General features: G+C 30.2%; 2 protein-coding genes across 10 annotated transcripts; both read left to right on the top strand.

Annotated features, from left to right (window-relative positions):
* The first annotated feature begins 1,241 nt into the window (after nt 1–1,241).
* LOC122519561 (tau-tubulin kinase homolog Asator) lies at nt 1,242–12,662 on the top strand. 8 transcript variants are annotated; one of them, XM_043639117.1, is made up of 16 exons: nt 1,242–1,552; nt 2,765–2,897; nt 3,253–3,400; nt 3,575–3,789; nt 3,906–4,175; nt 4,278–4,364; nt 4,662–4,934; nt 6,067–6,250; nt 6,324–6,652; nt 6,876–7,175; nt 8,707–8,994; nt 9,164–9,431; nt 9,610–9,984; nt 10,715–11,129; nt 11,257–11,515; nt 11,604–12,662. In XM_043639117.1, exons 2-15 carry the CDS (start codon nt 2,841–2,843, stop codon nt 11,309–11,311), a joined length of 3,264 nt encoding a protein of 1,087 aa, XP_043495052.1. In that variant the 5' UTR covers nt 1,242–1,552; nt 2,765–2,840; the 3' UTR covers nt 11,312–11,515; nt 11,604–12,662. The 8 variants fall into 8 exon arrangements, with proteins under 8 accessions (XP_043495052.1, XP_043495090.1, XP_043495062.1 ...); XM_043639155.1 differs by lacking the exon at nt 1,242–1,552 and adding an exon at nt 2,474–2,551; XM_043639127.1 differs by lacking the exon at nt 1,242–1,552 and having other exon boundaries at nt 10,715–10,886; nt 10,983–11,129.
* A 4,472-nt stretch (nt 12,663–17,134) lies between these two features.
* LOC122519549 (ATP-dependent RNA helicase DDX42) lies at nt 17,135–21,339 on the top strand. 2 transcript variants are annotated; one of them, XM_043639083.1, is made up of 10 exons: nt 17,135–17,233; nt 17,647–17,869; nt 17,950–18,222; nt 18,300–18,840; nt 18,929–19,157; nt 19,229–19,503; nt 19,581–19,731; nt 19,846–20,180; nt 20,266–20,412; nt 20,510–21,339. In XM_043639083.1, the coding sequence occupies exons 2-10, from the start codon at nt 17,655–17,657 to the stop codon at nt 20,693–20,695; spliced, it is 2,352 nt and encodes a 783-aa protein (XP_043495018.1). In that variant the 5' UTR covers nt 17,135–17,233; nt 17,647–17,654; the 3' UTR covers nt 20,696–21,339. The 2 variants fall into 2 exon arrangements, with proteins under 2 accessions (XP_043495018.1, XP_043495009.1); XM_043639074.1 differs by lacking the exon at nt 17,135–17,233 and having other exon boundaries at nt 17,300–17,869.
* Nucleotides 21,340–22,227: the final 888 nt, after the last annotated feature.

Below are 22,227 nucleotides of genomic sequence, written 5' to 3'. Positions count from 1 at the left end.
GTGAAATTTAATCTTCGTAATACGAGTGATATTTGAAATATAGGCAATATCGAAAGAGTCACTCATAATTCATTTATTTTATCAAAATTTTGATTATGTATTAAAAAACGTAATATCAAAAACATTTAGCAACAATGTCAGGAAGATTTTATACATATTTCAATATTTATTTAACACTTATTATTAATAAGTGTACGAAATAAGAGTTATACGCGTACATTTGTAAGATTATTCATTAGAAAGGTAGAAAAAGTATAGGAAAGTTATCAATTATACATATGACCCAAGATCATTAATGAAGACTACTTTTTTTTGTATAATTATCACCTAGTTATCTTTGAAAAATATTATTTAAAAAACCCTAATTAAGAGATTTATTATTTTGTTTAAAAGACATTTTAAAAGCGAAAGTAAGCCAGTTGTACGACGATCTTTACCTTGAGCATGACATTCACCTACGCGCGTTTGTGCGAATCACGCGTGCTTGAGACGACCGATACATATGTGTAAATGGTAGTGTGCGTTTTAGGTGTGCATGCATGTACGTTAAGAGCTAGAATAAACACGTTTGTATGCAAGTTCGGTATGTGCAGCGGTGCAGTTTCAATTGACCAACTAAGTTTATCGGTATGCGATTGGCTAGTAAAACTGCTCGCTTAATTTCTTTACGCAATCTCATAATACAAAACGTCGTATATTTCATTAGTATTATTCTCTTGTATCATTTTTATTCAATGAATAATTCCATGAATAATTCAATGAATAATCATTCAATGAATTTGTTTGAAAAAATTCAATAAAACCGTCGTCCGTTCTTTTAAAGCTATTATTATATGTAGATAAATAACCACAAGTTCATAAACATGAGTATTAACTCGTAAAATTGAACTGATAAAAAAAACATAAATAATCGATCTAACTCGTCGAATTTGTAAATCGAATATATGCGGAGACAAAAGTTCTTAAAATATCACAAAAGCGTGTGAGAAAGAAAATAAAAAGATCAAAAGATATATTAGAACCGAACGAACCGTTTCGTGTGCAAATTCGATAGAGTTGTGACAAATTTTGGAAAAGAAAAAGAAAAAAAGAAAAAAAGAAGAAAACAAAAAGAAAAGAGAAGAAGAATAATAATCGCTAATGTTAGATGATGATTCTGCGCGTATCCTTACGTATTATCCTGTCGCGTCGCATGACGTATTGTGCAGAGGCATATTCGATAAGTGCACTTGATAGGCGCATTCGATAGGCGCGTACGATAGACGACATTATATATAGTGTCGCGTGCGCGCTTCTCTGAAAGGCGCTAAAAGAATGGCAGTTGGACGAGTTGTTAGTTAAGGGAGGTTTGGAGAAGAAGGGTTGCGTCAGGGTAGTATGAGGAAAAAGGGATGGTGAGAAAGAGAAATCGAAGAAAGAAGAAAATATAGTAAAAACGGCGCGGCGTTTGGTAGGACAAACGCGAAAAGAGAGAAAGATTCATCGATCGAACGAGCCGAGTGCTATCTCGTGGCCATTACGAATAACACGGTCTTCGGCGCGGTGTGGAATGGTAAAATCGAAAAATGGCTGTGTATTATTTGTCTGCGTTCACTTTTTCACTCCAGTTTACATTTAATTAATTGTTAATTCTCGTTAATATCATTATATCTTATTTCAATGTTATCGATGGAATAAAAATAATGGAAGGAGAAGAAGAAGGAGGAAGTAACATATTGAAGGATTTGTACTTTTTATCAGAAAGGGAGGAAAGGGGGAAAGGGTGCGAGGGGAAAATGCAAGAGAGAAGTGCGCGATCATAAAGAGAGGTGCGTTCGGCGCTCGATCGGACGGCAGAAGTCCTCCGACTTGCGGAGGAACGCCGTGTCGGCGGCGCTCGTAGCAGACGACACTGTTAGTAAAAATAAAGTGTCATTATATATTTGGATCGGTTCTCTCTCGTGTGTGCGCGTAGGCTTGGAGAAAAAGGCACGGATGGATTATCGGAAGGAAGCGAATCATTCGACATAAATTGAATATTCGATAGTAAAATATTAACGTCGTCTTTTTGGTCTATGGTGGTAACAAAGTAATAGTAGCAACGGTGAGATGGCATTATCGTGCTAACGTGTACTCTCCTCTCTTAATGACAATGGAGAATAATTGCTTCTCTACGAGGAATAATTTCTTTATTTAAAAAGAGAAACGCGAAGACATCGTTTTTTGTTAATAATTACTATTCAAGGAATAAGAGAAGTTACTTAGTGTGAAGGAGTGAGGGAGAGAGAGAGAAGCCAAGAAAGGAAGGCGACAGCTAATGTTGTACGACGGCAACTAGAGAGGGTAGAGGGAAAGAAAGAAAGAAAGAAAGAAAGAGAGGGAGGAGAGAGGGAATGGGTCTATAGATGGCTGACGACACGGTGGGGTAGACGGCAGGATAGGTGATGAAGTAGGGGGCGGGACGAAGGGCGGGTTAAAGGAAAAGCTAGGAAGAGGCACCGTCGTTGTCCCCTTCCCCTTGTGCTCTAGCTGCACCCTTCGCTCGCACGCAATCATGGCTGCCTAGCACAGGGCGCGTATTGACCAATTTTTCTATTATCCGCGTTAGAGTTTAGGTTAAAGATCTCGTCACGAGATTCTTTCTCGAGGTGTGTCGATCCTTTTTCACTGCTCGCATTGATAGCCCGTTATTCAAGGCATCGTCAATGAAGATGTCGCGATCATACGAATAAACTACCCTCCGTCATAATGACACTTCAAGTAAAGGGTTGGTTCCACTTTCCAGGCACCCTAATCATCTTGAAAATTTAGTGCAAAGGAATGTAGGCGATGAAAGTACGGATCAAAATAATAATATAACTATGACGAGCGAGGACTTATTACAGCCTGGCCATGTGGTCAAAGAACGATGGAAAGTGGTAAGAATGAGAATAATCTGTTTTATTTTTTCTTTACTTTATTTTTTAACGTTTCTTATTTAAACACGTTCTTTTGATCTTAAAGAACGTAAACTTTGCACGTTTTTTCCTTGGGTCTTATTAACTGCTGATTGATTAAGATACAATCATCTGTTTTGTCTAAGTAAGCTTTTTAAAAAGTAGTACTTTATGAATTGCGTTATGCTTTTGAGTTGTTCCAATTCCAGAAACTAGTCTTTGAGTTTTATCTCTTTTGCAAGTACCGGTGATAAGAAAATTTAAAAGACTACATTTATGTAGTCTTTTCTAAATAATTTGGTATAGTGCACTGACTAAGGTATAATATATACTATAGGTAAAAAAAATAGGGGGTGGCGGATTTGGTGAAATATACGAAGGCCTAGATTTAATGTCAAAAGAGCAGGTTGCTCTTAAAGTGGAATCCGCACGCCAGCCTAAACAGGTTCTTAAAATGGAAGTTGCTGTATTGAAAAAACTGCAGGGTCAGTATAGAATACCCTCCCATATACCTTCAATATTTATATGCTTGCTTATATAAAATAATGTGTTTCTGGGATATTTCTGTGGCTGTATTGTTATATTAATTATACCGATGAGTTTTTACGATACAGATTTTAAACAGATTTAAAATAAAGTTATTTATTGCTTTGTTTCAGGTAAAGAACATGTTTGCAGATTTATAGGCTGTGGTCGTAATGATCGATTTAATTATGTTGTAATGCAATTGCAAGGCAAAAATTTAGCTGAGTTGAGAAGAGCACAGCCAAGAGGTGCTTTTTCTTTATCGACTACTTTACGTCTAGGTCTTCAAATTTTAAAAGCAATAGAAAGTATACATCAAGTAGGCTTTCTTCATAGAGATATTAAACCTGTAAGTGTCTTTAATATTTTTAATATTTTATTCATTTACTTTTCACGTCTCTATATTTGGCTGTAATTAATTTTAATCTTTTGAATTCTCGTTATTTATTAAATTTATGTTTACAGTCGAATTTTTCTATTGGACGTCAATCATACAATGCTAGGTTGGTATATATGTTAGATTTTGGTCTAGCTCGCCAGTTTACAACAGGTACTGGTGAGGTTAGACCACCCCGTGCTGCTGCAGGGTTTAGAGGAACCGTCCGGTATGCATCTGTTAATGCACATAAGAACAAAGAAATGGGACGACATGACGATTTGTGGTCTTTGTTTTACATGCTTGTAGAATTCGTTAATGGTCAACTACCATGGCGTAAAATAAAAGACAAAGAACAAGTTAGTTGATAATCAGATTTTGGATTCATAATACAAGATATACATATATCTCACGTAAGTCTTTTTAAAATTAATAGTCATGCAGTGTTATATGTTTTATAGGTGGGTTTTATGAAAGAAAAGTATGACCACCGTTTACTTTTAAAGCATCTCCCATCTGACCTTCGCTTGTTTTTGGAACACATTCAGGTATGTCTTTTTCAAATTAATACAAATGAAATATATCTATTAAAAAGGTAGATCTGCTTATCTGCAATACCTTTATCTCTATACATGTAATAGTATTTCAGCATTACGAAATTATTATTTAATAGATGTATATATAAAACTTATATACAAATGTTAGGATTTGTAAACATATAAATGTGATATTTTTTTTTATAAATAATATATTTATTAAAAAGTCTCTATAATAAATAGGAATATATATTTTTTTTCTTAATACATATTTTTACAAAATAAAATTAACATAATCATATTTTATAGAGTCTGGGATATGCAGATGAACCAGATTATGCAATGTTAGCTGGTTTGTTTGAACGATGCATGAAACGTAGATGTGTGAAACCAAATGATCCTTATGATTGGGAAAGACCATTGATAGCTAATGAAGGCTTATCAACTACCAGATCATTACCTACAGTTACTGTTCCTCCTGCACTTACAACAGCAACTGCTATTAATCAGCCTCCAACCATACCAACTGTAGATACAAACAACCAAGAAAATGTTGAACCAGACAACCGAAAAGAGTTAGATGTAAGAAACGTAGTTACAAATATTTTTACAATTTATAATAAGACCAAAATTAATATAGCATTACTAGTAATACAATGGAAAATCTATTCAGTAGAGTTATAAAAATTATGCCTGTTTTACACATACATATATGTATATATTATAGACTAGTATGATTAAAGAGGAACGGTATACAGGTAACCCCCGAAAAACACGGTATTTGAAGAACACGAGTTTCGAAGAATACAGATACCGATTTTCGAATTACACGATTTCAAACTACTCGATTTTCGAGTAATTCTTTTGAAAAAGAATAAAATAGATATATTATTTGATATAGAATTATTTCTATATATGTTATTTGTTTTTTTTTTTTGATAAAATAGAGAGTTATGATCAAAGGCAAAATTGTTCAGGATTATAAGGGAATTATAACTTTTATCACGAAATTTGAAAAATTATGTCTATAACTTCTCAATTCCATTCAATTTTAATTGAAATAAATATACATTACATACACATTATTTACAAATTTATATATAAGTATGTAATTCAAATGTGGTTGCGAGAGATATTTCTTTGAAATTTCATCTTGTTTACTTTTGTCCGCTATATTATTTTGTGAAAAATAAAGGAAATACCCGTCGATTATAATTTATTGTATAAATTTGATGGATCTCAGATGAATACGACATTTTTATTTTGATAATAAAAATTTAAGATAAAATGTTTTCTCAAAATTAATTAAAAAATTAATTTGAATTAAGTAATAAAAGATTTCTTAGAAGTGTTTACCAATATCAATTCAAACATAAAAAATTTTTAGTTTTATATTTAACAAAAAAAAAATGTAAAACGTAATGTTTTTTTTATTTTCACACTTGAAACGGAATCCCGTTTTTTGTAGTTTCGAACAACACAGTTTCAAAGAACATGGAGCCAATTAATCGTGTTCTTCGGGGATTACCTGTATAATCTTTCACTTATGTCTCGAGGAAAATAAACTTTTTTGTTTCTTAAAATTTACTATACAAATACAGCTTAAGTAGTCAAGCACAAATATAAATAATCTAGTTTACTCAATCTCATATTTTAATATTCATATGTTTTTAATTTTAATAATAATATTTATGTAATGTAATATCCTTGAAAGGCACTGATGGATTATGAAAGTGTATGTAGAAGAAATAGGCAACGCGAAGTTGAAAGTTCTCCAGTACCATTTGCATCGGCTATTAGTAATCATGGTCGAGATAAAAATTGTAATGCAACAATACCTACAACAGATAACACTCAACCTGGTACACAAAATATTGCAATTCTTCCTGTAGTTCAAGGCTAGTATATTTTCTTGGATACTTGTAAGAGTTTAAATTATTTTATTATTACTATAAAATAATTTTCCTTTAGGTTCACCGAAAAAAAGGCGTGCTTTATCAATGGCAGTAGAACCGCAAACGCCTGCCGCAACAGTAGAAAAGCAACTGGACAATGAAGGTGATGCATTAATGGCATCTGCTTGTTCAGCTTCTGAAGTTCCTCGTTCTAAAGTGGTGTCAAATACAGTAACTCCATTAAGAAAGTCTGCAAGTGGCGCAACGTTTGCTCGTTTACGTGTGGCAACTGCTCCAGAAAAAACATCTGGGGAACCACCGAGTCCACGTGTACAAACTGAGGTGGATGCATCTTACTGCTCATATGATGTGACTAATACAAAATACATAGGAAATCAGAGTCCCGTATGTATACAGCATGCTGTTTTATATTGCCTTTATGTATATTATTTTTATTACGTGTATTTCTGTACCAATAACTATAAAAATGTTAATTATTTATATGCATCACATTAAAGCATTTCCATGGTAGTAAAACACCTTAGTATTAACCTTTTTTCCAGTCTCTGCACTTGAAGTATTTCTTTATTTTGTAAGCAGGTACCCCTGCTATCTTATATATGATTAGCAGGTTACTGAACAGAGGGAACCATTACGACGGGAACCAAGAAGAAGAACAGATGGCCGTCAGCAAGGAAGAGGCGGACGTGCTACTATACGGGATTGCTCTATTACGCAGTTTGCACAAATAGATGACGATAATGTGTCAGCCTTGCAGCAAGTGACGAAAGGTGGTGGTGGATTAACATTGGCTTCACAATGGAAATCGCAATTCGATGATTCTGAAGAAACTGATAATGAATGGAAAGGTGAAAATTTACAAAGTCCCGAGCATAAGGGTACGAATCCACCATCTTTGGTACCACAGGTGAGTATTCGATCTATTATTTTCTTCAGAAGGTCAGACGCGAATAGAATACATTTAGTGTGATTAATTAGGGGTCAACTTCTGAATTTCAGCCGAATTCTTGATTCTTTGATCTAAGGGTAAGTCGACGACGCTGAATCGATTGGTGCTAATTTTTTTGCAATAGGATCCCAAGTTTTTGAGAAAAAGGGTAACAAAGGGAAAAATGGCCTTATCTTAGAATCTAGGCATTTAATCGAAAAAAGTTTCAAGTGTTTAAAAGTCGACTGAGAGGCGTGACTTGCTTCCCCACTCTTACAATTACTTTTACCACTCTTTCTTGCTTATTTTTGTAAATACGAAGATAAACCTTAGAACATTTTTTATGTATTTTTCAATTCTCTACAACTTTTGTTTGAAACTTTTTTCGATTAAATGCCTAGATTCTAAGATAAGGCTATTTTTCCCTTTTTTACCCTTTTTCTCAAAAACTTGGGATCCTATTGCAAAAAAATTAGCACCAATTGATTCAGTGTCGTCGACTTACCATTAGATCAAAGAATCAAGAATTCGGCTGAAATTCAGAAGTTGACCCCTAATTGATCACACTAATTTACTCACAGAAATTTTATTTAAACTCCATATATGGATGTAATTTTTAAATATTTGTTTTTCTATTAGTGCGAATTGCACGTTCCCGTATCTTATATTTACATTAGATATTATCTCTCAATTTTTTAAACAGTCACTTTCAACATAATTGATGGAAGTATGTGTTATATTCTAGCCATGTCTGCCCTATATCAACATCCTCGCTTGACACCTGCTGTACTGCCAAATCAAGTTCTTGATTACCGTCGTTTAGAATTCAAAATGCTATAGCCTCTCCTTTTATATATATGTTAATAATTTTGTTTTTTTGGATCAGAGTTACATGTGTATCAATATTAATCACACAAGTGTACGCTATATCATAGAAAAATACAGTTTAATGCATGACTTGTATGAACAAATGTATACAAGGTGTTCCATTTGATTCATTTATCCAAATAGAGCACTTATGGTCATGGATTAATACACATTTATAATTTATTCTGTATATGATTCATTTGCTTACTCTTAAATGATGATGATACATCAAACATTTTATTTTGTTGCAATGTTCTTCAAAATTTAGTACCAAATTTAAATAAATATTATAGATGTAATAAAAACGTACAGTATTAAGGAAGGTGTTCTTATGTATATAAAATAGTGGGATAAAGTATACAATTTTTAATGTAAGTTCTTTGCATGTATTCTACTGTGCTTACTAATAAAATATATAGTAGGAGTCAAGTATTAATTATATTTAAAAAATATATATATGTATGGGGTTGTATAATAAGCTATGATTATAGTACTAAAATACTTAGTCTGAGATTTTGTATTGTTCTTGCAACAAATATTTTAATATAATTATAAAAAATTGTATGAAAAATATTGCATATAATAACATTCACTTCTTTTAATTTATATTCATTTTCTTTTTATATACGTTTTGTTTATCCAGACAGCTGCCAATGAAGCTAATACTACAACAACTTCAGTACCAGTACCAACTGATGCGAAAGCAGCAGGTCCACATCCAAGTAGCTCATCAAATACAGCACAGCATCATGCGATAGTACCAACAGCTTTATCACGCATAAGTGAAGATTCTCCACGTCCAGTAGTTCCACATAGATGTTTAAATATTGCTGGTATAGAAAAATATCCAGAACTTCAAGGAGCTCTTCCGCGTGCTTGGAGTGTTCCTACATTAGCACCACATGTTCGTAGCCATCTTGAAGCTCCATTGGTGTGTATATAATATATTACATTAAATTGTGTATTGTCAATGGCCTAGTCATGTTAACTCATTATATATATAATATATTCAGAGTAATGAAATTGAATCGCATCTCTATGTAATACTATTTTTTTCATAATAATTATAAGATAATGTAATGTACACATATTTTGAACAGGTTCAACAAGCTGCATTTGATGACTTATTTTATGAGGTTGATGTTATGAGAAACATTGCTACAAGATATGATGAACCAAGACAAAATCCACCACCAAGAAGGGCTAGTGTACCAGCTGTTGCTTTTTCACCACATAATACGGTGCCAAGCACTCCTGCTGGTGATGAAGAAGAAGAAGCTGTAGCAGGAAAGCTTGAAATTAGAGTAGTTGATGCAACAGGAGGAGCTACAGTAATACAAACAAGTGCTGATAGAGAACCATTACAAAGTGAGTTGAACAATAAGTGTAAAAATTTCCTATTACTGTTAAGGAAAATACAGATATAGTTTTTGATTTTATACATTATAGATATAATAGTCTAATTTTCATTTATACATATACATATATTTATAAAGATTGATAAAGATCTTATTTGTCAATTAAATTTAATTCACTTAATTTGCAGGAAAATTAACAAATGGTATTACAGGTAGTCCAGCTAGTCCTAATCCAGGGCCCGAAGAACCGTCAGTATACTATGATGCAAATGAAAGTCGGGTACCTGTTAATAATGTTTTGAATAAGGAGTCTGGTGCTACCACTGCCGTAACCACTGTTCCAAACTCAGTGCCGCTGCGCGAATATAAGGACAATAAAGAGAAGGAAACACCTTGCAGAACATATAGTATTCACAGTAAAATACCAATACCAGTGAAGAGTCCTAAATGTTCACTATCTGAATCAACTCCTGAAACAAATACACCAAATACTCGGACTGGAACAGGAAGTGAAGTAGAAAAATCACCAGCACCTATGGTTGTAACTAAGGAAAGAGAAACTAGTTAGTAAAATGCTTCTTTATGACATATGTCAATTTCTTATAATGTTATTAGTTAGTACACGAGTTTAAAGCTTTCTTCATATTTGATTGAGAAATATGATATTTATAGTTTTTACATCTTTGATAGATCAAAAAATTAGATTAAATATTTTTAGTAGCTTTTAATAAACACAATGTCATAGTAGTACAACGATAATTTTTAAGATTATATGTAATAACTTGCAATGTAGAATTGTTTGTAGCTGTATACACTTTTCTATTACATAGCTAGATTTTTCTGCTAGTAAAAATAGAAATATCTTGTAAAGAGAAAGAATTAAATTAATCTCAAATAATACTTATTTAGAGGATTAGGTACAAGAGTATATTAACTTGATAAAATGTTAGAATACTAATAATTTTATACATTTTGTTTAAAAAAATATTTATATATTAGAAAGAAATCTATTGAAAAGGTATATTTTTCTTATTTTACTTAAAAATTTACTTCATACTATTTTCTACTATCATATCATTGACTTAATGATTTGAAACTTACATTATAATGCTTTCATCATACTATCTACCATTTCAATAATCTAATCTCATCTAATTATTATATAGCTACGAGAGAGAGAGAGAGAGAGAGAGAGAGAGAACAAATATTTATTTAATACTAAATATTTATTGATTTTTGCAATCAATTAATATTGCATGTGAATCTATCAATACTAATACTACTAAATTTTAGCTATCAAAGGTAAATCCTTGACAGTACATGTGGAAGCACCAGCACTCCATCGTTGTGCTACTTTACCTGATGCTAGACAAAATATGTCACCTTTAACATCGGCTAGTTCGGCAGAAGATGAAAATTTGACTGGTTGTACACCAGCATTACGCCGTCGAAGACAAAGTGAAAAGTATGTAACAGACGCCAGTCAACTAAATTTACGATTTCAAAGACCACAACGTAGGATGAGGCCAAATTCTGAAGTATTACCAAGATGCTTCCCTAGAGGTGTACCTTCGCATCTGTTAGGAGAGGGTGGTAAAAGAACAGAAGAAAGCAGTGATAATGATTCCGATAGCAGTGGTCCACAAAACGCTCAACCTCCACCACCACCAGCAACTCTTCCTCCTCACGTAGCGGAAAATAATGCTAGGTATAACATTATCGACGTGTTCGTTATTTTATTTCACTAGATGATTACAAATAGAATTTAATATGTTTATATTAAAACCAATGTTACCAATATTTGTATATTCATATACATGTATTTAATATTTCAGGTGCCGCAGATTCAGACCTATACCAGATACTACTGTAGTTAGCAGAGAATCGTGAGAATTAGTGTTCAGAATTTCCCAAGTCTTTGCTTATATTACAATCAAGACAATTCTACCACAGCCAACTAGGAGTGTGATACTTTCTTGGAAAAATACAGCCTTCATAGTAATCCGAGATGCTCGTTAAAAGTTAAAGACTTTGCTGAAATGGATGGATATTCATTGTTATTTTATAAGAGAAGCACAGCACTATATTACTTTGGTATGTGATCGCGTAAAATATTGTTTTAAAATTATATTTCCAATTAAATTATCGTCATTTATGACATGATACATTTTTTAATTTTTAGGACATAATTTATAAATTGCAGTAGGCTGAACGTAATTGTAAATACTTCTATTTTCAATGTACATTCAGTATAAGAAATTCAAGTTTCTAAATTATGTAAATTGAATTTATTTCTATAGATAACTGCTAAATGCTTTTTAGTTCCTATTTTTTCTGGAAAAAGTATGTTTGTATTTATTTGTCTCATATAATTAAGTTAAATTATTAAATTATGTTTTATTTAGATTAAATATTCACAAAAAATATATTTTAGAAACACCGTAATATAAAATATACTGTTTGTGCATTGAAAATTATTCTGAAGTTTAAATTGCATAAAATATGATATGTTAAGATATGTTTGAAGACTACAAAACAATGCTTTGTTGTGACTTTAATCATGTAATGCACTTGAGTGTTAAATTATACATGATAAAAAATTACACATATACATACATCATGCGCGCGCGTTCGCGTATATACAGATGTAAATTATAATAATAACGTTAGGATTACATATGTACTAATGCGGATTATATTTAGCAATTTTACATACAATGTAAAGCACTCAAACGAAAAGTTATGCCTGATGCTAAACACAAATTCATACGTATAATACTAGTTACAACTCTGATTAGTATATCTTATTTACAGTTTAAATTGCAAAAGAAGCAGATATTTATCTCATAGAAGATAATTTTGAAGTAACCATTAATTCGGGCGAGTATGCTAGTCTTTAAAAGCCCACTACAGGAATCAACAGAATGCAACAATTTTTCTAGTAATGTTGTCCAGATTTTTGTGTATCATATTTAATTAATTATTTAAACACACTCTGGGTATTTAGTATATTTATTGATAATAGACATCATAATCGATACAATTTCCAAGCTTCTTTTTTCCATACTGTGCAATACTAGAGTTGTTAAAAACTGTGATCATAAATTGCAAAAGACTTACAAAGTTGATCACGATTTTCAATATTATTCCATGCAAGTGAAGAAAACATGAAGTTGAAATGAGCAATGTTAGATCACCGGTTTATAAGCTGCATTTTTTTTTTAGAAAGATTAGTATATTATAGTTTTATTTTAATATTTTAATTATTTCATACTGAGCTGTGTTTCTTTTTTTCTTTTTAACAATTAATTACAAATATATTGAAAATATATAATGGGTGTCCAAATAATTTATAATTCAAGATTTAGATAATATTTTTTAGAGTAGAATATTTTTATTGAAAATTGAGTAACATATTTTATTAATAAATTTATAACATTCTTTTATTCAAATATTATGCAGCTTTTCCTATAAATAACCAATAATTCACAAGTGATTAAAATCTAGTGATTTATTTAAACTAGTCAAGTAGAATTCTTTAATGTTGTATTATTAAAATCAATTTTTGAGTATAAAGTCATTTATCTTCTACAAGAAAAAGTTTTGTGTAATTTATGAAATTTTTCAAGAAGTAACATAAGATATAATGATTAGTTCTCAAATTATAAAACGTAAATTATTTATTAATAAGAGAGACTAATATTTTATTATGTTTAAAATAAAATGTTCTTACATATTTTTATGTATTGAACATTAAGAACAAAATTAAATCGGATAAACCTATGGATAAATATATATTTGGACAAATATATTAAAGATGTAACACAAAGACATAGCTATAAAAATAAAGGATATAAACACAATTTGCTAGTAAAATACTAGTCAATCGTCGATTCTATATATATACTTACATCTACATTTATAGATATATTAAATATAAATTATTTTCAAATGTGTTAGTTTGGTTTTCAATTATAAAAAGTGAAAGTAATAGATATCTATGAGTATTCACTTTAAATTTTATAGAATATGGAAATAAATAAAACGTCTTTTATTTAATTGTGTAAATAAAATAATGGGTATGTATCTGTGTTTGAAGCTATAAGGTATATATCACAAATGTACAATCTACGGCATGTATATACGTGTATACATATACATGCGTATATTGTTGTGTAAACCCATATAGTACAAAACGCTATATTAAATAAAAAGGACTATAATTCAAATTTATTGTGATTTTAGATTTCACTTTGTGAAACTGATGCAGGAATATATCACAATTTCGTATTTTTAAGAAAAAATCAGAAAAAATATCATAATAAATTACTAATTTAATAAATTATTTTTCATGTATTTAAAGTATCCTGTCTTATGATATACATGAAAATCTAACAATTTTTCACAAACATGTGTGATATTATTACAATTATTATAAATTCATCAAAAAGTATCTTATTCTTATTATAAGATTACTATTCTAATATGTTATAAGTAAATTTAATATAAATAATAGAATTCTTATTATATCAATATATTTTACAGTTTTTATATGTTCCGATTAGGTGTGTGAACATAAGATAGGTTTCTTTGAAAAATTTCTTTTTTATTTATACTGAATAAACTTAAAAATCTTGAAGATATTTAATCTAAAACGGGTACAAAAACAGTGTATAAGTGCATTATAGTACTGATAATGTATCCTTTTAATCAGTATTAAAATAATTGTCTTTGCTGTGCAATAGTTTAAAATACTATATATACTTAATACAGATACGCCATCATGTAGTTTATATGCCAAATTATGGATACTCGAAATAAAAATAATAATTGCTATTGTAACTAAGAGCAATACTTCTATGTTGTAAATTCTTTATCGGATTTTTATATACTGCTTTCAATGAAATTAAATGTGGATATTTTGCAATAATTTTTTATAAATATGTTTAAAGAAAATACATATATACACGTGTCAATTAAGTTATTTGAACTATTAAAACTTAATATAGAAGTATTGTAATTTTATTATTTGTATCTGTCAGAAATAAGTTTTTTGTTAAATATTATCAAAGATAGTTCTTTTATTATCGCTTACAAGATACCAGCGTTAAAAGAAATGTTGCATTCCGTTGAGTGAAGCCGCCCATACCATCCCACCTCTTAGGTTCCTGTACATATTATGCTATTGTAACATTAATAACTTAATGCTGACTAATCTTTCATAGATTGTCAAATAATATAATAATTATATCTTTTTGCTGCTTTGTGATCTATAAGAGATAGAACTTTGTCGGTACATGTGAACATAGAAATCTTGATTCTTATTTGTGAAACAAGAAGATAGGAGTTATATAATAATTAACAAATAAACAATTGTATTTAAATATGAAAATAGTTGTCTATAAATAATTAATTAGTATTAGTTATAATTAAAATATTAGAACAAAAAAATATATATACATAAGACAAGACATAAACAAAATCTTGAGAAGTAATACTTGTATTTCATTACATCAATAAAATAAGGAAGAGAATACTGTTTGTCTTCGCATAATACAGTTCAATGTATTTTGCAAGTGCCAAGTAAAGCATCTAAAATTTTTACAGTGCTTTGCATTGTAATAAAAATTAACTAACTAAAGTGAAAGTACATACTTTACAGATCATATCAAACCCAATCAAAATTTTGGTGCAATACAAATGAAATAAATTCCATTAAATAAAGTATGATGTTATATATATAACATATAGATTATATAGTCAGCCACAGTTTTTATTCTATACGTATAATGAATGCAGGGATACATATAAACAGCAATCAATGTTATAAACAATAATATACCTTTATTTTTCTTTAGTAATGATATTTACATTAAACTTAAGATATATTTTTTAATCGCGTACTTTAGAAAATCCAAAAATTCATTTTTAAACTAATAATAATAAACAAATAGATATTAATTTCTTTTTAATAAAATGAGAACTATTTTAAACATTCCCTCAAATTTAACTGTTGAATTGAACATATTAAAATTCATTGAAATACTCGAATGAATACATTTAAACAATTGATTGGAACAATAAAATTAATATTTTTGTGTATATATATAAAATCGTAATAAGTTGATTATAAATTAGTTTACCATTATTTCCAAGGTCCATGATTATGCCATATAGTTATTAAGCTGGATTTATATAACACATAGTCATTATATTATAAACTGTTTAAGTTACATTTACTTCACGATGTATTTGCACTTGTCATCAAAAGTTTATGATAAAATAAATAAAATTCATGCTCTTTCTATTATTGAATATATTGATAGCTTATAATGTGACATTAACATTATCTACAATGTTAATGGTTTTAATAATATATAAAATATATAATACATAAGTGAATCATGCTGGCTTTACGATCTTTAGGTTTTAACATATTATTATCCAACTTTTTAGTTAATTGGACCACATTGAGTAGGATGTATCTACCGATAATACTAGATTTCTATTTTACTGATATATACTCGGTAAGTAGATAACTGTAAATACTTGTTTAAGGTAGGACAGGGTTTCTGAGCTTTTCCGATCACTAAGTTTTTACTTATTAAATAGGTATTTTTCACATTTTATTTTCTTCAAAATGAAATATATCAAAATTACAACAAGACCTTTACTTTTCCCTTTTTTTCTTCATTTGTTGTCTTACTCACTGACACATCTTTAGCGACATTGCAATTTGGCATTCTTGAGTATGTAAAAAATATTCTCCTTGGCTTCTTTTTATATAACTTTATTTGCTTTCGAAACGTTTCGAAGTAACACACTTGATATGTACATATTTATAGATAGAAGATGGTTATATTTAACGTTTTTCTTTTCGAATTAATTTATTCTTTACGTACCAATCGACTTTCTTAAAATTATAATATAACAATTTTACATACTTTTCTAATAAGGAAAAAACATAATAGAGTAATTAAGATCCAGAAAGAACAGAACATTTAAAGCTATATATTTTATTTATTATTTTAATGTTAATAAAAATTTATGTACAATATTTCATATAGTTTTGTCTATTATATTTTAAGTATTTTTATTTGAGAAAAATTTTAGTAAGTTAAAGTAGTAAGTGTTGGTAAGATCGAGTTTCTATAAACATTTTAAGTTAATTGAAACTGCAAATTATTTAATAAAAATTAATGACGTGAATGTATTCGAAATATTGTGTTAAAGTAATCATTGATTTTTAAATAGCATTTAAGCGAGCATCATATATATTATTATCATATATTCATAATAAAAGACAGCATAAATTGATTTTTACTACTAGAAATGAATACAATTTTAGTTTAAATTTATGTTTAAAAAAGATATTGGTATGGTTACCTTTTTATTTACCTGTGGCGGTTGCCACATAGAGAAGAGTCATAATGATATATGTTTCGTTCTGAGAGCACGCCTAAGGACTCATTAGTAAGCTGACGGCGTGCTCTCTGCCTTAGACATCCGCGAGATCCGATTGGTCTGAATTCGCTATTCGCTTTAATAAGTAATAATCGTGGTAACTTTTACCGCTAGCGAGTAACGATGATGGAATCGTGGTCACCTTGTGTCAGAAAGCGGAACTAGCGCAGATCGTCGCGCCGCGTTGTGGCGGATTGCAACCGTGAGTCGCCACATACCTTAGGGTGGCAGCACTATCTGTCAGGTTTTCCTGACAGATACATATGCATCCTACATATTTTCCCGTTCGATAACGAAGTTGAATTGTATTCAATGAAAATAAATCCATACTCGATATTGCTATCTAAGGTGGTTGTTATAACTGTATATATATTTTTATATATATATATATATATATAAAAACATATTTATTTATTTAAAAATATAATTTTTCATTCTAAGATAGCGAATAAAGAATTTATATAGAATGTGTTTTACAATGTTTGTGTCGAAGCTAATTCTAAGATTATTCTAACCTTATTAGAACTGTGTTTACATGAAAAAAAGAAAATATTATTTAGTTATTATGTTTTAACATTTGAAAATATTGAAATTTTGTTATTGAAAATAAGAAAATACATTTATAATGTGTATGAGTAAAATTTTACTTCCGTTTTACATTTATTAAATAAAAAGTAAAATAATCGTGCCTATAAAAAGGTTAACCTGACAATTAATAGCCGAATATAAGTGATTTTTTTTTCCTCATTTAATTTTAATAGAAATAATTATGAGTTATCATCGTGGTGGCGGTAATAAGCCCAAAGGCTTCGGATTCCCTGGTTTTCAAATGACAGGAACCAAGCGAAGTGGTTCTAATATACCTCCTCCTCCACCAAACTCAGTATTGAGTAAACAGGGATATCATACCATGAATTCTATTACTGAGAATGCTCTATCTGCTTGTTGGGGTATGCCAAAAAAACGTAGTAAGACAGAAGAAGAGTAAGTATAGAGTGTATTATAATATTGATAATTATTATTTCACTATAAATATGCAACATATTATCATATTTGTGTAACAGATATTTTGAAGATGACGATGAACCTCCTTCATCTTCTTTGGAATATATACCTGCACCTGGATCACCAACATATGACTTAATGAAAAAGTCAGGACCAAAAGAAGATAGTGATAGCGAAGAAGATCCTTTAGACGCTTTTATGGCAGGCATTGATGCGGAAGTTAAAAAAAATAATTATGAAGCTCAATTAGCAGAAGAAGATCGTAAGGAAGATAAATCTAAGGGATTTAGAGCAGATATAGATGGGGAGGACGATGAAGAGAGTTATTATAGGTAAAGAAGGAGTTATTGAATTTTTTTCAGATAAATAGCAAAGAAGAACATACAATAATGATTATTCATTTTATAAGATACATGGAAGAAAATCCTACTGCTGGATTACAACAAGAAGAATCAGATCAGGAAATTGAATATGACGAAGATGGAAATCCTATAGCACCTCCGAAGAAAAAAGAAATTGATCCATTACCATCAATTGATCATAGCGAGATAGAATATGAGTCTTTTGAAAAGAATTTTTATAATGTACACGAAGAAATTTCAACTTTAAGTAAACAACAAGTTGATGATCTAAGGAAGACTTTAGGTATTAAAGTATCTGGACCTTCGCCACCAAATCCTGTCACTAGTTTTGGACATTTTGGATTTGATGATGCTTTGATAAAAGCGATTCGAAAAAATGAGTATACACAACCTACGCCAATTCAAGCTCAAGCTGTTCCTGCTGCTTTAAGTGGAAGAGATATTATAGGCATTGCAAAAACTGGCAGCGGAAAGACAGCAGCCTTCATATGGCCAATGTTAGTTCATATCATGGATCAGCGAGAATTAAAAACTGGAGATGGTCCTATCGGTCTTATTTTAGCACCCACTAGAGAGTTATCGCAACAGGTAATTTAAAATTGTGTACATTAGAGGGAAAAATATTTACACAATATATTTAGATAATTTAAATAAGTATAAATCATCTTCTGTTTAGATTTATCAAGAAGCAAAGAAGTTTGGTAAAGTGTATAACATACAAGTCTGTTGTTGTTACGGAGGTGGTAGTAAATGGGAACAAAGTAAAGCATTAGAAGCTGGCGCTGAAATAGTTGTCGCCACTCCTGGTAGAATGATTGATTTAGTTAAAATGAAAGCAACAAATTTAACAAGGGTTACATTTTTGGTATTAGATGAAGCGGATCGAATGTTTGATATGGGATTTGGCAAGTAAATTTATTAAAATTAATATCAAATGAAATTTTTGTTCACTAATTCTTTGATTGCGTTTTTATAGAACCTCAAGTACGATCCATATGTAATCATGTTAGACCAGACAGACAAACACTACTTTTTAGCGCTACATTTAAGAAGAAAGTTGAAAAACTTGCTAGAGATGTTTTGACAGATCCAGTAAGGATTGTACAGGGAGATGTGGGAGAAGCAAATACAGATGTAACTCAACATGTTATAATGTTTCACAATAATCCTTCTGGTAAATGGTCTTGGTTATTACACAATCTTGTAGATTTTTTAAGTACTGGAAGTTTATTAATTTTTGTGACAAAAAAGGTAAGTCTATTAGATGTATTATTTTATCATTAAATATAAGAATTTCTATGTATTTAGTTGATTTTTTTTTGTAATAGTTGAATGCAGAAGAACTTGCTAACAATCTAAAAATAAAAGAATTTGATGTTCTACTTTTGCATGGTGATATGGACCAAATTGAAAGAAATAAAGTAATTACAGCATTTAAAAAAAAGGATGTCAGTACCTTAGTTGCTACTGACGTAGCTGGTAATTTATATATATATATATATATATTTGTCTTTTTATTTTAAAATATATTTGTTTCTATACATAAAGATGATAATATATGTATATACATATAATAAAATTGTTTTACCTTAGCTCGTGGTTTGGACATTCCACATATAAAAACAGTTTTGAATTATGACGTTGCACGTGATATTGATACGCATACTCATAGAATAGGTCGAACAGGTCGAGCAGGAGAAAAAGGTACTGCATATACTCTTGTGACGGAGAAAGATAAAGAATTTGCAGGTCATTTAGTAAGAAATCTTGAAGGTGCAAATCAAGAAGTACCTAAAAGCTTAATTGATTTAGCTATGCAAAGTGCTTGGTTCAGAAAGTCTAGATTTAAAGGCGGAAAAGGTAAAAGTTTGAATGTTGGCGGTGCTGGGCTTGGGTTCAGAGAAAGGCCCGATACTTCAACAACTACGGTATTTATCGATTGTTTTTTAAGTAATATATATGTATATATTTTAATAAAATGAAAACTTAATTATTATATCATTATTATTTTAGAATGATTCTTCATTTCAAACTAGCAGCGGTACTTCGCAAGGGTCCAAAGATATAAGTGAAGTTGTTAAGAAATTAGAAAGACATGGTCCAGGTAGTGATCGTCTTTCTGCTATGAAAGCCGCTTTTCGAAGCCAATATAATTCACAGGTAAAATAATATTATTTCGTTATATTCCACAAATATATATTTATTACAATCAATATAAATAAATGATAGTTTTATTCGATTCCTTGTTCATTTTTAGTTCCGAGCGTCATCGGATCATACGTGGGAACAAACTATCACACCACCTTCTGTTATAATGCCACCACCACCCCCAGTGCCACCAAAACCTAGCGTAGATCGACCTAAGGATAACGAAACTTCCAATTCTTCTGAAGTGGACAACAAATTGGAACGAAAGAGAGTACGAAAAAGTCGTTGGGAATGATGAAAGTATGATTATGCAGGCATTATTTTGTGATCGACTGTCTCAATATGAAAAATTATTTTATATTATAATAATATTTAATTCCATCGCCAATACCTTACGATATATTAACGCGAGTTTTATTAACTATTTGATATTTCATTTCGTCTTTTCCGTTGTTGTAAATCTATTGTATATAAATAAGTGTCGATCGACGATAAAATTAGTCTTATACTTGTTATTATCAAACAAATATTTCTAAAATAATAATAATTATATTATCACCGAATAATAAATGGGTATTCGAAATCTTTAAATATTATATAATTCTAGATTTTATAGTATTATAAAACAATTTTCATCAACTTACTTTTTTCATATCAATCACTCTCGTTTTCATTATATTTTCCAGAAATTGAAAATTGGTAAAGCTGTTAATGAAAATAAATGAAATCATATTATCTTATCTTATAACATATGCGATTTATTTGATATTTCAATATGATAGTTGATTTACATGCGTACATGTTCGATAAAAAGCGTATTTATTTTGCTTACGAAGTTTAGATAATCAATTATAGCACTATCCATGCGATACAAATACTAAACAATCGTTAAAATACTTTGATTCTTGTAATAATGAAATAAAAAAAGATCAAAATTCACTAGCTGAGATATAGCAAGATATTAATAAAACACCTGTATTGTGGAATAGCATATTTTAACGCCTGAATACGTACTGCTTTTAATCAAATTATTATGATTATAATGATAAATTTTCAAAGTATCTTATATCAAGTTTATTAGAAATTTTCGTAACAATCGCATAGTTACTTTCTTATGTAAAAGCTTCCATAGGTTTTGCACTTACGTCTTCCCAAACACGTGCACGTTCGACCCTCCATTTGCTTAGAATGAATCATCTCGTAATTATTCCAATAAGGACTTATGACCGTGATCACCTAGTCACAGTTTTCTCAATAATCCATTCTTTACTGAGACACCTTAACTATATACACATACGTATCTAGAATATATTTCGTTTCAATCTGGAGCAATGAATTTTTTGCTGCCTTGTGGTAAAAGGAGGGGGATCGATCTTTCGTATGTAATTGAGGAAATACTGCGTAATTTGACGTTATAGAAATTTTAATAGATTTTCCTAATAATCATACGATTTTCATAAGATCGTAATTTTTCCCCATAAATGGAATCTCGCAAAAATATATCTGCCAATCTCTCTTCTCGCGGAACGTCCTCCAAGTTCCGACAAAGCGGCGAACGAAGCCGATGTTAGTAGGTGCTTTACTAAGGAAGAAAAAAAAAGAAAAAAAAAGAAAAAAGGAAAAAAAATAGCTCTTCGTGTTCGCTAGATATGGAGATTATACCAAGGATAAGCTTGAGATGATAAATCACGATCAATTGCCTTTGTGGTGCCGCGAAATAATTGAGTAGGACGTCGTTGACGAGAAATCTATCATCCATCTTGAACGATTAAAAACGATTTCGTTCGTGTTTTGATATGTTTCAAATAAAAATTAACGCTTTGTAAT

The sequence above is a fragment of the Polistes fuscatus genome, unplaced genomic scaffold (genome assembly GCF_010416935.1).
Source record: "Polistes fuscatus isolate 324 unplaced genomic scaffold, CU_Pfus_HIC Scaffold1, whole genome shotgun sequence".
NCBI classification, from domain to species: domain Eukaryota; kingdom Metazoa; phylum Arthropoda; class Insecta; order Hymenoptera; family Vespidae; genus Polistes; species Polistes fuscatus.
Note: the sequence above shows the minus strand (reverse complement) of the source record. Positions and strands in the feature narration are given on the sequence as shown.

Bases quoted from the DNA above. Each gene is read 5' to 3' on its own strand.
- LOC122519561 (XM_043639117.1), top strand. From the start codon at position 2,841: ATGACGAGCGAGGACTTATTACAGCCTGGCCATGTGGTCAAAGAACGA. The intron at 2,898-3,252 runs GTAAGAATGAGA...TATATACTATAG, and splicing joins TCAAAGAACGATGGAAAGTG to GTAAAAAAAATAGGGGGTGG. The intron at 3,790-3,905 runs GTAAGTGTCTTT...TTATGTTTACAG, and splicing joins TTCATAGAGATATTAAACCT to TCGAATTTTTCTATTGGACG.
- LOC122519549 (XM_043639083.1), top strand. From the start codon at position 17,655: ATGAGTTATCATCGTGGTGGCGGTAATAAGCCCAAAGGCTTCGGATTC. The intron at 19,158-19,228 runs GCAAGTAAATTT...GCGTTTTTATAG, and splicing joins AATGTTTGATATGGGATTTG to AACCTCAAGTACGATCCATA. The intron at 20,413-20,509 runs GTAAAATAATAT...GTTCATTTTTAG, and splicing joins GAAGCCAATATAATTCACAG to TTCCGAGCGTCATCGGATCA.